The sequence below is a fragment of the Notothenia rossii genome (assembly GCF_949606895.1).
Source record: "Notothenia rossii genome assembly, chromosome: 3".
In the NCBI taxonomy this organism is placed as follows: domain Eukaryota; kingdom Metazoa; phylum Chordata; class Actinopteri; order Perciformes; family Nototheniidae; genus Notothenia; species Notothenia rossii.
Window position 1 is genome coordinate 49,633,010 of NC_136901.1, and position 12,305 is coordinate 49,645,314.

General features: G+C 38.4%; 2 protein-coding genes across 3 annotated transcripts; one reads left to right on the forward strand and one right to left on the reverse strand.

The window, feature by feature from the left end:
- Positions 1-1,925: 1,925 nt before the first annotated feature.
- On the forward strand, positions 1,926-5,198 carry LOC307034173 (uncharacterized protein). Of its 2 annotated transcripts, none has more exons than XM_079672947.1 (8): positions 1,926-2,008; positions 2,085-2,176; positions 2,288-2,405; positions 2,739-2,855; positions 2,977-3,164; positions 3,408-3,560; positions 3,833-4,032; positions 4,201-5,198. In XM_079672947.1, the coding sequence occupies exons 1-5, from the start codon at positions 1,927-1,929 to the stop codon at positions 3,045-3,047; spliced, it is 480 nt and encodes a 159-aa protein (XP_079529073.1). In that variant the 5' UTR covers position 1,926; the 3' UTR covers positions 3,048-3,164; positions 3,408-3,560; positions 3,833-4,032; positions 4,201-5,198. The 2 variants fall into 2 exon arrangements, with proteins under 2 accessions (XP_079529073.1, XP_079529074.1); XM_079672948.1 differs by having other exon boundaries at positions 3,420-3,560.
- LOC307032951 (uncharacterized protein) lies at positions 3,450-11,687 on the reverse strand (the record flags this gene model as incomplete). Its single annotated transcript, XM_079671224.1, has 5 exons — positions 3,450-3,460; positions 9,014-9,110; positions 9,665-9,732; positions 11,294-11,563; positions 11,681-11,687. The coding sequence occupies 5 exons, from the start codon at positions 11,685-11,687 to the stop codon at positions 3,450-3,452; spliced, it is 453 nt and encodes a 150-aa protein (XP_079527350.1).
- Positions 11,688-12,305: the final 618 nt, after the last annotated feature.

The following is a 12,305-nucleotide window of genomic DNA, read 5'->3' on the forward strand; positions in this document are numbered from 1 at the left end:
GGAACCCCATCTTGTTTGGCATTCATGAGGGAATGTGATGGCAGATTGAGTTCCTTCTGGGCTTTTTCAAGAGCACTTCTGGCCTTCCAGCTGTGAGAGAAGTGACCCACCAGCTTCTTGCACACACCTGCAGTACGGTTGATGCGGCCATCCTTTTTCATTGCATTATCTAAGGGGGAATAAATAAATAAAAAGTAAAGATTAATCAATCAATCAATGTTTATTTATATAGCCCAATATCACAAATGTTACATTTGTCTCAGTGGTCTTCACAGTTTGTACAGAATATCAGTATGACAATTAAATTATTATTTTATATTATAGATATTTGATTAAATATTATACACATTTATATTAACTATAAGTGTGTGTGTGTGTGTGTGTGTGTGTGTGTGTGTGTGTGTGTGTGTGTGTGTGTGTGTGTGTGTGTGTGTGTGTGTGTGTGTGTGTGTGTGTGTGTGTGTGTGTCCAGTTTGAAATTAGCTGCCTTCAACAATGAATTGCTTATAAAACGTAACATTTATGAAACTGATTAAAATTAAGAAAACTGTTGCATTTCAGGACAGGATGTTAAGCACTCCTGAAAAAGATAGCATTACTCTGTTACACTTCCCTGAATAAAGGTTACTTAAAAAAAAAAACACTCGATACAGACACAGCTTAGTAAATAAAGCGTGGGCGGGGGTAGCTTACCAACTGCAAGAGGAAGTCTGTGGCCAAAGCACTGCAGCCTGTTCCACTCGTTCAGGGAGGCAGCCTTCACCATATTTGCAGCATTGTCTGTTGTTATACAGACTTGACGTGTCTCATCCAGGCCCCAAGCAGCCACCGCTTCTCTCAGCCCCGCTGCGATGTTCTCACTTGAGTGATTTTCTGGGAAAAATGCCGTTTGCAAACAGCGACTTTTCAGTTCGAAGTCCTCATCAATAAAGTGCACCGTCAGGCTTATGTACGGCTCCGTTGTCCGGCTGGACCACAAGTCCGTTGTAACAGCATAGTATTCCACTTTTGACAGCTCTGTTTCAACTTTTGCCCTGCATTTCTCGTACAGGTCGGGAATGGCGACTTGAGAAAAATAGGTGCTTGACGGTATAACGTACCGCTTATCAAGTGAGCGGATAATTTTCTTAAAACCCTCTTTGGTAACGGTGTAAATTGGTACTATGTATTTTGCCAGGTGAAATGTTATGGCATCTGTGATGTCTTTATGCCGTTTTGAATCTCTCTCGTATGGTGTAACACCGGCAAAGGCATCTGAAATAGTTTTTTGCTTTCGCTGTGGGAGGCATTCAGATCTGACTCTGCACTCGTCATACAGAGATTTGTGGTGTCTATTCAAATGGGCAAGTAAATTCGACGTGTTGCCTCGGGCTGCCGAAACAACTGCATGGCACTGTCTACAAAGTACCTTTGTTTGGTCAACATCAAGCTTTTTGTAACCAAAATAATCCCAGATGGCAGATGTTGCTTTTCTTTTTCGAATTAAATCTTCATTCTCGTCCTCCTGTGCCGTGCTCATTTTTTACCATGTTTTCGATCGTCTGCAAACTAGCGGGGCGGGGCCTGCTGTGATGCAGAGCCTGCATGTCACTCACTCAAGGACCCCTGACATGAGAGCCGCGCAAGTTTTCCTTTTGTAGCAAGCAGCAAAATAATTGTAACATGACGTGTTTGAGTTAATATACCTACTTAATATCGCAGGTCCTAAAAGATTTTTTTTTTAATATTTTTTTTTTTTACATTATCAAAGATTAATAAAACTGCACGTCCCTGCGGTGTGAAAACCGCGCATGGGCATATCGCGGTTATCGCCATGACACGGTATATCGTTCAGCCCTAAGTAGTATGTAGCCTTTTTGCACAACCATTCCAGCAACCTTTTACCATCAGATTATATGGAGTGGGAAGAACCAGGAGGGAGCAGGGATGACCGCTGGGGAAGAGGTGGAGCAGGTCAACAGCTACCTGTCCCGTTGTGCCCTGACAACTAAATACATGTCCAAAGCAGGTGAGTGGAAGGTTTTGCCCTATTATTGCATACTTTTTTAGATGACACATCATAACCTCATTATTGCTTTCAAAAGCACGACTTGACATGCTCACAGTGCATGCAATGGGATGGAACAGGAAAAAAGCTGACTCCCTTCATCAGGCACTTTCCACAAGATATGTGAAGGTGAGCCTCCTATTAAAGGTGTTGTTGTGTCCTTTGTCATTTGCACATGGCTTGTTGTTAATCATAGCAAGTTTTAATCTTGATAAATGTCCATCGTCTACTGTTTATCAGACTAGTAAGAGTCTCCTGGAAGAGACTGCAAGTCTTGAGGAACTCAAGACGGAGCTACATTGTGTCTCAGATGACATGGTGTCGACGTGGATATCCGACGTGAAGGAATGGGCATCTGGTAAGCACGACCAGATAACACCAGCTACATATCATTGTCCATGACTGTTTGAATTTACAGATTTGATCCTAAAGAGCAGCCAATTTTAAGGCAATAAGGCTGATTTTTCATGCCACGTAATGGGACCCTCACTGGATTTCAGTAGACAGGGACATCATCTTCAAGCAATAGCAAGCCAACTATGTGCCCATGTTTATCTCTGATATGTTCCAGTTTCCATAGTTGTCCCATCAATTTGTGTTAAAAGGTGTTAAATATGTTACACAATTTTGTTTCTCAAAACCGTTACGTGTTGTGTAACAGTACATTTTACTGCCAATATTATTTCTACAGGAACATCAGAAACATCGGGTACTTCTGAAGACATCCTTCAAACAGCACTGCAGCAAAGCATTGAGGGGCTTTACCTAAGTGTGAGGCGGCGGAAGCAATCCCTTTACCGACAGAATGGTATAACAATATAATGTTTTAGGTTGCAGATTCAACCTCCTGAATTATATATATTTTTTGCACTTGCAAATATAGTTTGTCGCATATCCCTATCCCACTACTTCATGTCTTTTTCCGACAGCAGCAAGCTCCGCCATCGACTTCGAAGGAAGCTTGCAGACGACAAAAAGCGCCTTAACCAGGAGGTACTGAAGTACAACCAGCTGGTACACCAGTCTGCCAGAGGCATAGATGTTGCTGCGGTGGAGCATTCCCTCTCTGGAGGGAGCATCATGTCCGCGCTGTGGCCGTGGGAAGTTCATGGCATGGGTCAGTTTTCAGATATTTCATAATAATTAATTTGAAGTTCTGTTATATGAAGGTATACCTTGCTGAGTTATGCACATATCAAGTAGAGTGTTAGAACGTTCATTTAGTTTAAGGGTATATCTTAAGTTTTCTTATTGTGTATACATTTGATTATTTTGAAAGTACATGTTTGGAGTTTTAAACATATTTTTATGCTATAATGAAAATGTGATTCATGTATATACATAACTGATTGGATTTTAGCTAACTTTACAGCCAAGAAAAAGATACTTGATCAAGTCATGCTTACACGGAGACTGCAAGAGGAGAAAGGCATCCTATTGTGGGAGATGGCACAGCATTGCACATGGTTGCAGAACATGGCAGTTGCTCTAAAAAATAAGGTGGCTGAGGATGGTAAGTTGAAAGCAAAACTTAACCTACCTTGTAAAGTATGAGTTTTAAAGGAAATAAAAGTCAGCCCAAATCAATTTTGGTCACAGAAATTGGATGGAGTATAATGGCCTTTGCCCATTCGACCAGGCCATTTTACATAATGAAGTCCCTTGACAGTGACAATCATCTTTATATGTACATGGGAGAGAATATACTCCATTGAAGTGCTCTGGCCTCGTGAAGCAATCTTACTTTATAGTATGTCCATATAACAATATTTTGTGTATTTTCAGATGTAGACAAGGGGAATGGAGGACTTGGGTGCACCCTAAGAAGGAAGCATGCTGAGGCGTTGGAGAGGTTGCAGGTGGTACTGCAGCAGTACAAGACTGCTTTAGGTCCTGATGCTTGTTTCCTTCAACATGAAGAGGAAACTCAAAGTGGCCTAAGCAGTCCAGACACCAGTGAAGATGAAGAAGGAAACATAATTTAGGTAATTTACTTATGAATTAATGTACAGTATCTTTGTTGATTTAGCCTCAACCTAGACATGTTGCTGTTACTTTTGTATTCATTAATGCTAAACATACATTGTGTATTCAAAAGCCTCACATTTGGTTTCTGATCTGCCCCTCTTTTTTGTTTCTCTGTATTTCCCCAGATTGCTGCTGCTCTCAAGCACGAATATCCGCCAAGACTTGATGTGCTATCAGAAATGTAAATACTTTACTGACTCTATATTTAGAGATTGTATTCATACTCCTCAATGGAAGATCACCCTTGAATATGTTGACCATATGACTTTTCCCTATGCCGCAGCATCAGGCCAAACATTTCACTTGTACACAACTTAAATTGTATTGAAGAAAATGCTCAGCGTCCCTGGAATGCATCCTGAGCAATGAACCATTCACTTTTGATCCTTTTTAAAACACTAGAATGTAAATTCCTAAATCTCCAAGTATATCTTGCTGGTTACCATACAACTTGGTGAGCACATCATTGTCCAAGAGCAGGAGGTCTCTCCCTTTTTCCCCAGAACGGGATGCCTATGCATTATTATTTTCGATCTCTTATAGAATTTACCTGTCATTAACTTTATATGACTGCACCTGTTACACCGCAGGCCAATAGCAGCTTTCCTCTAATTGTTCATTTTTGTTTCTTTTGCGTTACTTGCTTTAATTGCTTTGTCAGTTATATTTCCTTTTTGGTCTCCAGCTATTAACCTGATTGATTGAAGTACTTCAATCAACAGGTACAATGCAAGTCTTTTAGGATGTATAATTAGGGACATTGAGATAAACAACAAATAGTTTATTTGGTGAATCACCTCATTGTTGTTCTCAAAACCAAATAATACATTGTTATAAATTGTTATATTTGATTTACACATAGAATATACATGTTTAATATACATAGTTAAATCATAAAAAAATGGTTGTGTTGTAAGATTTCTTAATACTGTATGTTATAACCGTTTGCATAACTTGATTTTATGTTCTGTTGTCCATGCTTTTCATGTTAGACTAACCCCAACGCTCTAGAGTCAAGACATACACCCTTATGGTGGCCTTTTACTTGTATTGTGGTGAAACACATAAGTAAACCATTGCCAGAGAGGAACATTTTATTGTTTTAAAAACAATGTTATTGATATGGTTGGTTGAATAATAAATATAAATTAAGCATACGTCTGTGGTACTTTTTGTTGTTTACATCACACTGCATTATAATGCGTTTGGAAATAAATTCATTTCGAAGTAACAATATGGGTTAGCACTTGAATATTTTTGTAAAGAGATGATCCTCATCCGGAACACTGGTTGTTGGTTTAAGATAAGATAGAACTTTATTGATCCCAATTTGGGAAATCTTTGCGTTGCAGCAGCATTAAAACACATGGCATTATACAATACAAATAAAAAGACAAGAAATAAAGAAAATATACATGTTGAATTTACAAAAAGCAATAACAAGATATGCAAGGTATTATATTTACATAACTATGTGACAGATGGAATATTAAATATTACACTGAATATGTCAAATGTACAGTGAAGAGAGAAACTATGGAGCAGAGAGTTCTCTTCCAGGCAGAGGTGATTTGTTGTACAGCAACACGTTCTCACTCCCAACCCGTCACATGTTGACGGACGGTCAGGGCCCCTCCCCGTCACCGACTTGCATAGAGCTCCCTGAACGTTGGTAATAGACACGTTGGGATCGCGGCGAAATGCTCTCCGCAGATCCATTCTCACAGCGTTTATCAACCTTTTTCTTACTCAATATCAAGCCACACTTATTGTTTTTACTTCTTTATTTTAATTGAATGATGTAGGACTTTTGTTGCCGTCAGTTATGGGGAGAGTAGGGGCTCAGAATACTGGAATCTGTATTGTTTCATCGTTTTTTCCTTCTAATTTTGTATTCTTTTCTAAACCACACACTGTTATTTACTCAACAACACATAAGTATCCTTGTGTGTATTTATTTGTTTGATTAATAAACACAAGTTGGAGTCTGTCAGGATCGAGGGTCGGAGCAGGTCATTTACTTTAGAGAATTTTACACCCGGAAGTAAGTATTCTCTCCGCTTCGCTTGACAAACCCATCCATGGACAAACCCCGTGATAGTCCTCAAGCTCTGATTGGATGTTTGAGTGTGCGCCGAGGGTTACGCCGAGCGTCGAACAGCACTTTGAAATGGGATGGAACCACGGCAGACTGTCCAAAACTGGATTTGAACGGGTCCACCCCCTCCCCCAACCCGTCCCCAGAACTACAAATGTAGTAACTGTGTAGTAACTACACACTATTGTGTGTTTCACAACATGTTCTATGGCACGTCTCTGCTGGGAATTGTAGTTTTAAAAGAAGTTTTCATATTTCCCATAATAAGAAATTGCCAGTATTAAACTGTACATCCATGGAGGTTTAGGGGATAGGAAACACTCACATTTAAAACATATAATTAATACATGGGGAGAAATTGCTTGTGCCCATAATGGGCAGCATTAATAAATAATAAAATAATAAATATAAATATAATAAATATAATATAATATAAATAATATATATATATATAATATAATATAAATAATAAAGCTCTTCTGACCTTAGCTGTCATGTGGGTATACCACATGCCAGCTAAGGTCAGAAGAGCTTTATTTAACAGCTCGTCTTATGTCTGTGACCCCTCCTGTTGTAAATTGATAAGCCTGAAACATGCACTTGTCAAGGTTCAGAGGCACATTTTACAAATATGGCAGTAGCCATCGATCATCTTAAGATAAGATATAATTTATTGATCCCAAGTTGGAAACATTTGCGTTACATCAGCATGTGTAACAGTTGTAAATATGCAGTGGTGTTTATTTGTAAATCATTTAGTATAATCCCACAAATTCTGTGTTTTATATTTAATAATTCTGTGTTCTTTATTAATTGAATGTTCAATACCTGACAAGGTCGGAGATGAACAACTTGGGTCGCAGGTTCCTCAACAGTGCATTACAAGACATCTATCAATATGTGTGTATACCTCCACCATTAAACTTTCACATTCTGCACATTTCTTATACTATCTACATACATCTTATAAGAGTATAATACATTTGTATAATATCAGTTAAAATAAGTGGTTAAACATACAGTAGTTAACATTGCAGGAAAGCAATATATTAGTACTTTGTCAGGCTTAATATTTATACCTTACCTTATACCTTATTCAAAATAAGACCTTAACCTAAAGTATTCTTTAATGTTTAAATAAAGCCTTATTAGTTTGTCTGTCTGTGTCTCCTATTAATATCTAATGATAACAATTATAATTTCAATAACGTGCTTTAACCACTAGGTGTCCCTTTCTATCAGCTGTGCACTGTTATGGTGTAAATATAACAATATACCGATTGGATCAAATATAAAAGTCAGCCGAATTAGTATTGATACTGCAAGGAGTTGACCGTCCGTCAACATGTGACCGGTTGGGAGTGAGAACGTGTTGTGTACAGAGTTATTGCAGTGGGCAGGAATGTTTTCCTGTATCGGTTACTGTGACAGCGGAGCTGCAGCAGTCTGTTGGAGAAGGAGCTGCTGTCTGTCCAGGTGGGGGGGGGGGGGGGTTATCTGTCTGTCCAGCTGCAGGTGGAGAGGATGGGTGGGGTTACCCATGATGGAACCAGAATACGTTTTTTTTGGCTTACACGCCTTTCATCGTAGTGGAAAATGTTGTCATATGCAATATGTTTGGATAGTTTCACCATTGTAATGCGTTTGATAACACTAGGTGCTCTAGTGCCAAAGTTGTGGTCCGAAAAAAATATCAACTATTCATTTGTATGGCATCCAGAGCTTCCACATTTTAGGGAATATGTTTTTTGATTTAAAATATCATCAATGTCATAAGCAATGGTTACAATAAAAACCTCCTATTGTATTCGTTTCCCCCCCTTACTTTGGTGTTCGCGGTCAAATTTGACCGGTCCTGTTTTAACTGCTATTACATGAACACAAAAACCATGGATCATCACCAAATTTCATTCATTTCATCAACATTGTATGTTGAGTTGGCACCTCAGCTCAAAACATACAAAAACACAGAAGAATAGAAAGTTAACCCGTTGAAATGATATGAGAGCAGTGCTACAAATTACAATTCCCATTAGATACGCGCCCAACAATCGTTACGAAGTACACAGAGCTGACATATTTGTGGTTCTTCCGGCGTGTGTGCGTGGACTCGTTCGACTTGTCTTGCGTTGACGGCCGTATAGGCTCCATTCCCTTTCAGAAATCCGTCAATCGGGCGCGATCCGAAACCAAACCCTTTGTTTAAAAAAATATAAAATACAAATTTGCACTTTTGCGTCCTTAGCAACGGCAGTATCGTTTGGGTGGCGATCTGAGTTCGGGTACCGTATCTCTGATGTGACAAAGGGTCGCCGTGACAACGTGATGATGAGATGTGGATAACTTTCCAGATAAAGACCATCCTGATACTCGAGTTGTGGTTTTCAATAAGTGAAAAAGAAAATTCAAAGTAATTACTACCATTTTAATATCTCAAGCATTTGTCCCCAAAAGCTTTCAAATGTAGTAGCAAAACCAGTGATCCAGATCAGGATCATTTTAATTAGGCCTATAATTAAATGATATAATAATAATACATTTTATTTTTAGAGCGCTTTTCTGAAACCCAAAGACGCTTTATATGCAAGCCTACCTCCAAAGCATTATACTTCTGAAGTTAAACAAATTAGATAAGGCAGTGGATGGCAAAGTACCAGATTTCACACATGAATATGCTTAAAATAGGTTATGGTGTTCCTATTACTGACAATGAAATCATGTAGTATTTCAACTGTAATTTCCTAAAAAGTCAAATGCATTTTGGTCGAGGTTTTCATCTTATTTCTAATAGAAACATATTAAATATGACTCAAATGGAGCATATAAACAAGAGAACAAACGTGCAAAAACAAAACTGGTGTTCAAATAACAGATTTTATTTTTATGCATTATCCCGGAGAATTCTTCGGCTGCTAGGAATGAGCCCACTCCTTGCCACTGAAAACAGAATGGAATAATGTTAGTTACAGTTGCTGGTTTCGTCTTTCCGAAAAGCATAAACCATGTGTGAAGCAAAAATCCTATAACTCAATTTATATAAGTAAATGTTTCATTTACCATTTAGAAAAAGTGAACATAGAAAACAAATGTTCTGACAAACAATAAAAACAAACAAAAACACATACATTAACAACAATGAAGTTAAACAATCATTTGTTCCTACACTACTTCAGCTGCTTCAGAATAACAGCAGTGAAAAATATAAGAAGACTGGTGGTAGATTTGGATGTTTTGCATTTGTTAAATATCATGTGTTTGTTCTCCAACATGGGACTACATCAGATGACATGAAGCCAAGTAACTGGAAGATATATACCATACTGGACAGGGCTCCCACTCCACCAACATTTCTGCTTTTCCCCATCAAGAGAAGAAAACAAATCTCTAATTTCGGAAAGACCAAACGCATATTAGCTATTTAGCAAACAATTGTGTTGGAAGTTTGTAAATCCTAAAGCACACCCTATGCATTACTTTTATTCCCGTCTAACCTTTCTCATTCTTTCTTTTATTACACTCCTGATGGGGAAAGTTTCTAGGCGAGTGTGGTAGGAGCAATCTGTGAACATCAAAGCAGGTTCCACATACAGTATTAGTCATATTAGAAATAAATAAATACAACTATGAACACTTAAGTAGCAACCAGACTTGCACAATGAAAAGTGACCACACTGTTATCACTGGTCAAAAGTTACTGTATACATCATTGAAATGGAACCAAGCTGCTCTCAGTCCTAACATGGGATGCTTGTTTGAATGGCCATACCACTGCTGAGCCTGAGATGACCAAAGAAAATACTGCACTGCTGCTTCCTTTACTGCCTAGCATTTTCATCACCACCTTATCAACTATGACTGTATGTATGTTAGTCTAATTAGACAATTAAAGCCCTTTGGATGTTTGGTAAATGTATCACTTATAGTTATTAGTCACAATATAGCATTGTTAACTCACTGAAGAAGCATCAATCACTGCGTTTACATGCACTTTGCTAAAGTACATGTTGATAGATTTATTAGAATACCAATCAATTCGACTCATGCAAATGTTTATAATCAGTCAAAATACTTAATACTGTTAATATACCTGACTTTTTCTTTTTGCGTCTAGGAACAAGTACTGTGTCCCTCACGGACCCTGTCCACAAATGCAGCATCACATGATGCAATAGGTGTTAGGAACAGATATGTTTTTGTTATTGCGATTTAATTGAGGTTGATCTGTGAAGTCTTGGTGTTTTGTTGTCTTGCCTATATAATTGACTCCATACTTTATGTGTAAGGAATAGTTCGATAAATATTAACATGTTGTGCTGTTACGTTAAATGAAAAAAAAAACTAAGTTTATATGTTTATATGTATGTTCATTATGGGACAGTGTCGTATCTAAATGCAGTTCTTGAGTATAAAGTTTAAATATGCTGCGTGACGTTGTTGCATGAGTTGCTTCGAAGTTTACCCCTATGGTCAGGGATTGCTTTAGGTAGACCACAATATTAATGATATCAACCTCTCGTACAATATATGGACATGAGCCAAATCATTTTGATGTAATCGACCTACTGCCCAACGCTACAATGTAAGACCCTTTCTGTGTGTAAACCAAATCACATAGGAGTTTTATTTTGTGATTTATCAAATGTAAAGTAAGCCTGCTGTTGCTTTGCATTTTTGTGTGAAAAAGGTATAACCATATAGTAACCACATGTCTGTTCAGGAATGAAAGACTGTATTTTTCTAAACGTTTAATATTTATTTATATCCGAGTACCTAAGGATATACACATACCCAAGTATCCCATTTTCCTTTCATATTTATGAAGTTGTAGGTGAAATTAGATTAAGCTATTGTTGTTATTATTATTTACCTATTGGAACAATCATTATTCCCAAAAATGCAAGAAGTGCAATTAGGTGTTTTGAGATATTGTAGAAGCATGACTTGTCAACAAGTTACCTACAATAATTTTTTAGGAAAATATCGGAAAACACTCTTGACTTTTATAAATATAAAAGCTGCAAATCTCAGAGAACAAATGTCACTGTGTGTGCTGTGTGCTCTGCATGTGTGACCATTAAAGAGGGTTTCATCCCTCCGATTCTATCTATCTATTTTATTACCTGGCCCCTCCGTGGTGGTAGCCTGTCTCACATCATCCCGCTGGGGCTGCTCCTCCTGCCCCACCTCTATGATATTGCACTGCTTCACGGGGGGGGTCTTCAGCACCTCCACCTGCACGGTGCTTGTCTCTGGCACCTGGCTCTCTGTGGTCCCTGCCTCCTGCCAGTTGTTTTCTGGTTCAGATGGGTCACAGGGTGTGAGGTTCAGCGTGACTGTCTCTTCCTCAGGATCTTCCGCGACCCCCTGGCCAGTGGAGTCCTGTGTCCAACCTGTGCAAGTTAAACAAATGTTGGTCTTGACTTGCTTAAGACAAAGAGGTTAACTCATATATCTAGAAAAAAGAAATACAGCGTGCTTAATGTTTCCAGACAGGGCCAAAAATATACTCGTCATGTCATTGGACTGTTTGCAGTCAAAGTTAATAGCAGAGAAATAGTGGTATTTATCCAGTCAACCATTTATGGTTTTGTTTTTGCGATATTATTCTTCCGATTTGTGTCTACATTCCATGTGATGTGACATGTCAATTTGTCGGTAGACAACATATAGACGTGTGCATGTATGTTCCCTTCCATTATTTACATCCACACATTTTGTTCAGAATTGATGAGACTGACGCAAACGTGTTTTGCATAAGTGCAATCAAATAAGTAGCAAGTCGCTTTGGATAAAAACATAAATGTAATGTAAAGGGACCTCTGGATGCACTGGATAACTGCTTTTGTTTACAACCCGAGAAACATGACCTTAATACAGAACTGCCAAACTGAATATGTGGTCAACTGGGATCGTCTTCATGTATTGTGCTCTTACCATTAACCTCAAAACATTTCTCCCTTTTGGGCGTTGATAAAGGAAACCGTTTAGGAACGGTTTGCTAAAAGGAAATTGCTTAAGGGATGGCTCAAGCCTAAACATACATTTCAGTCATCAAACCTAACTACCTTGACATTAACAACTTTACAACTTTCAATTTGTATACAATGAATGCGCAAGTGGTAGCACAATACC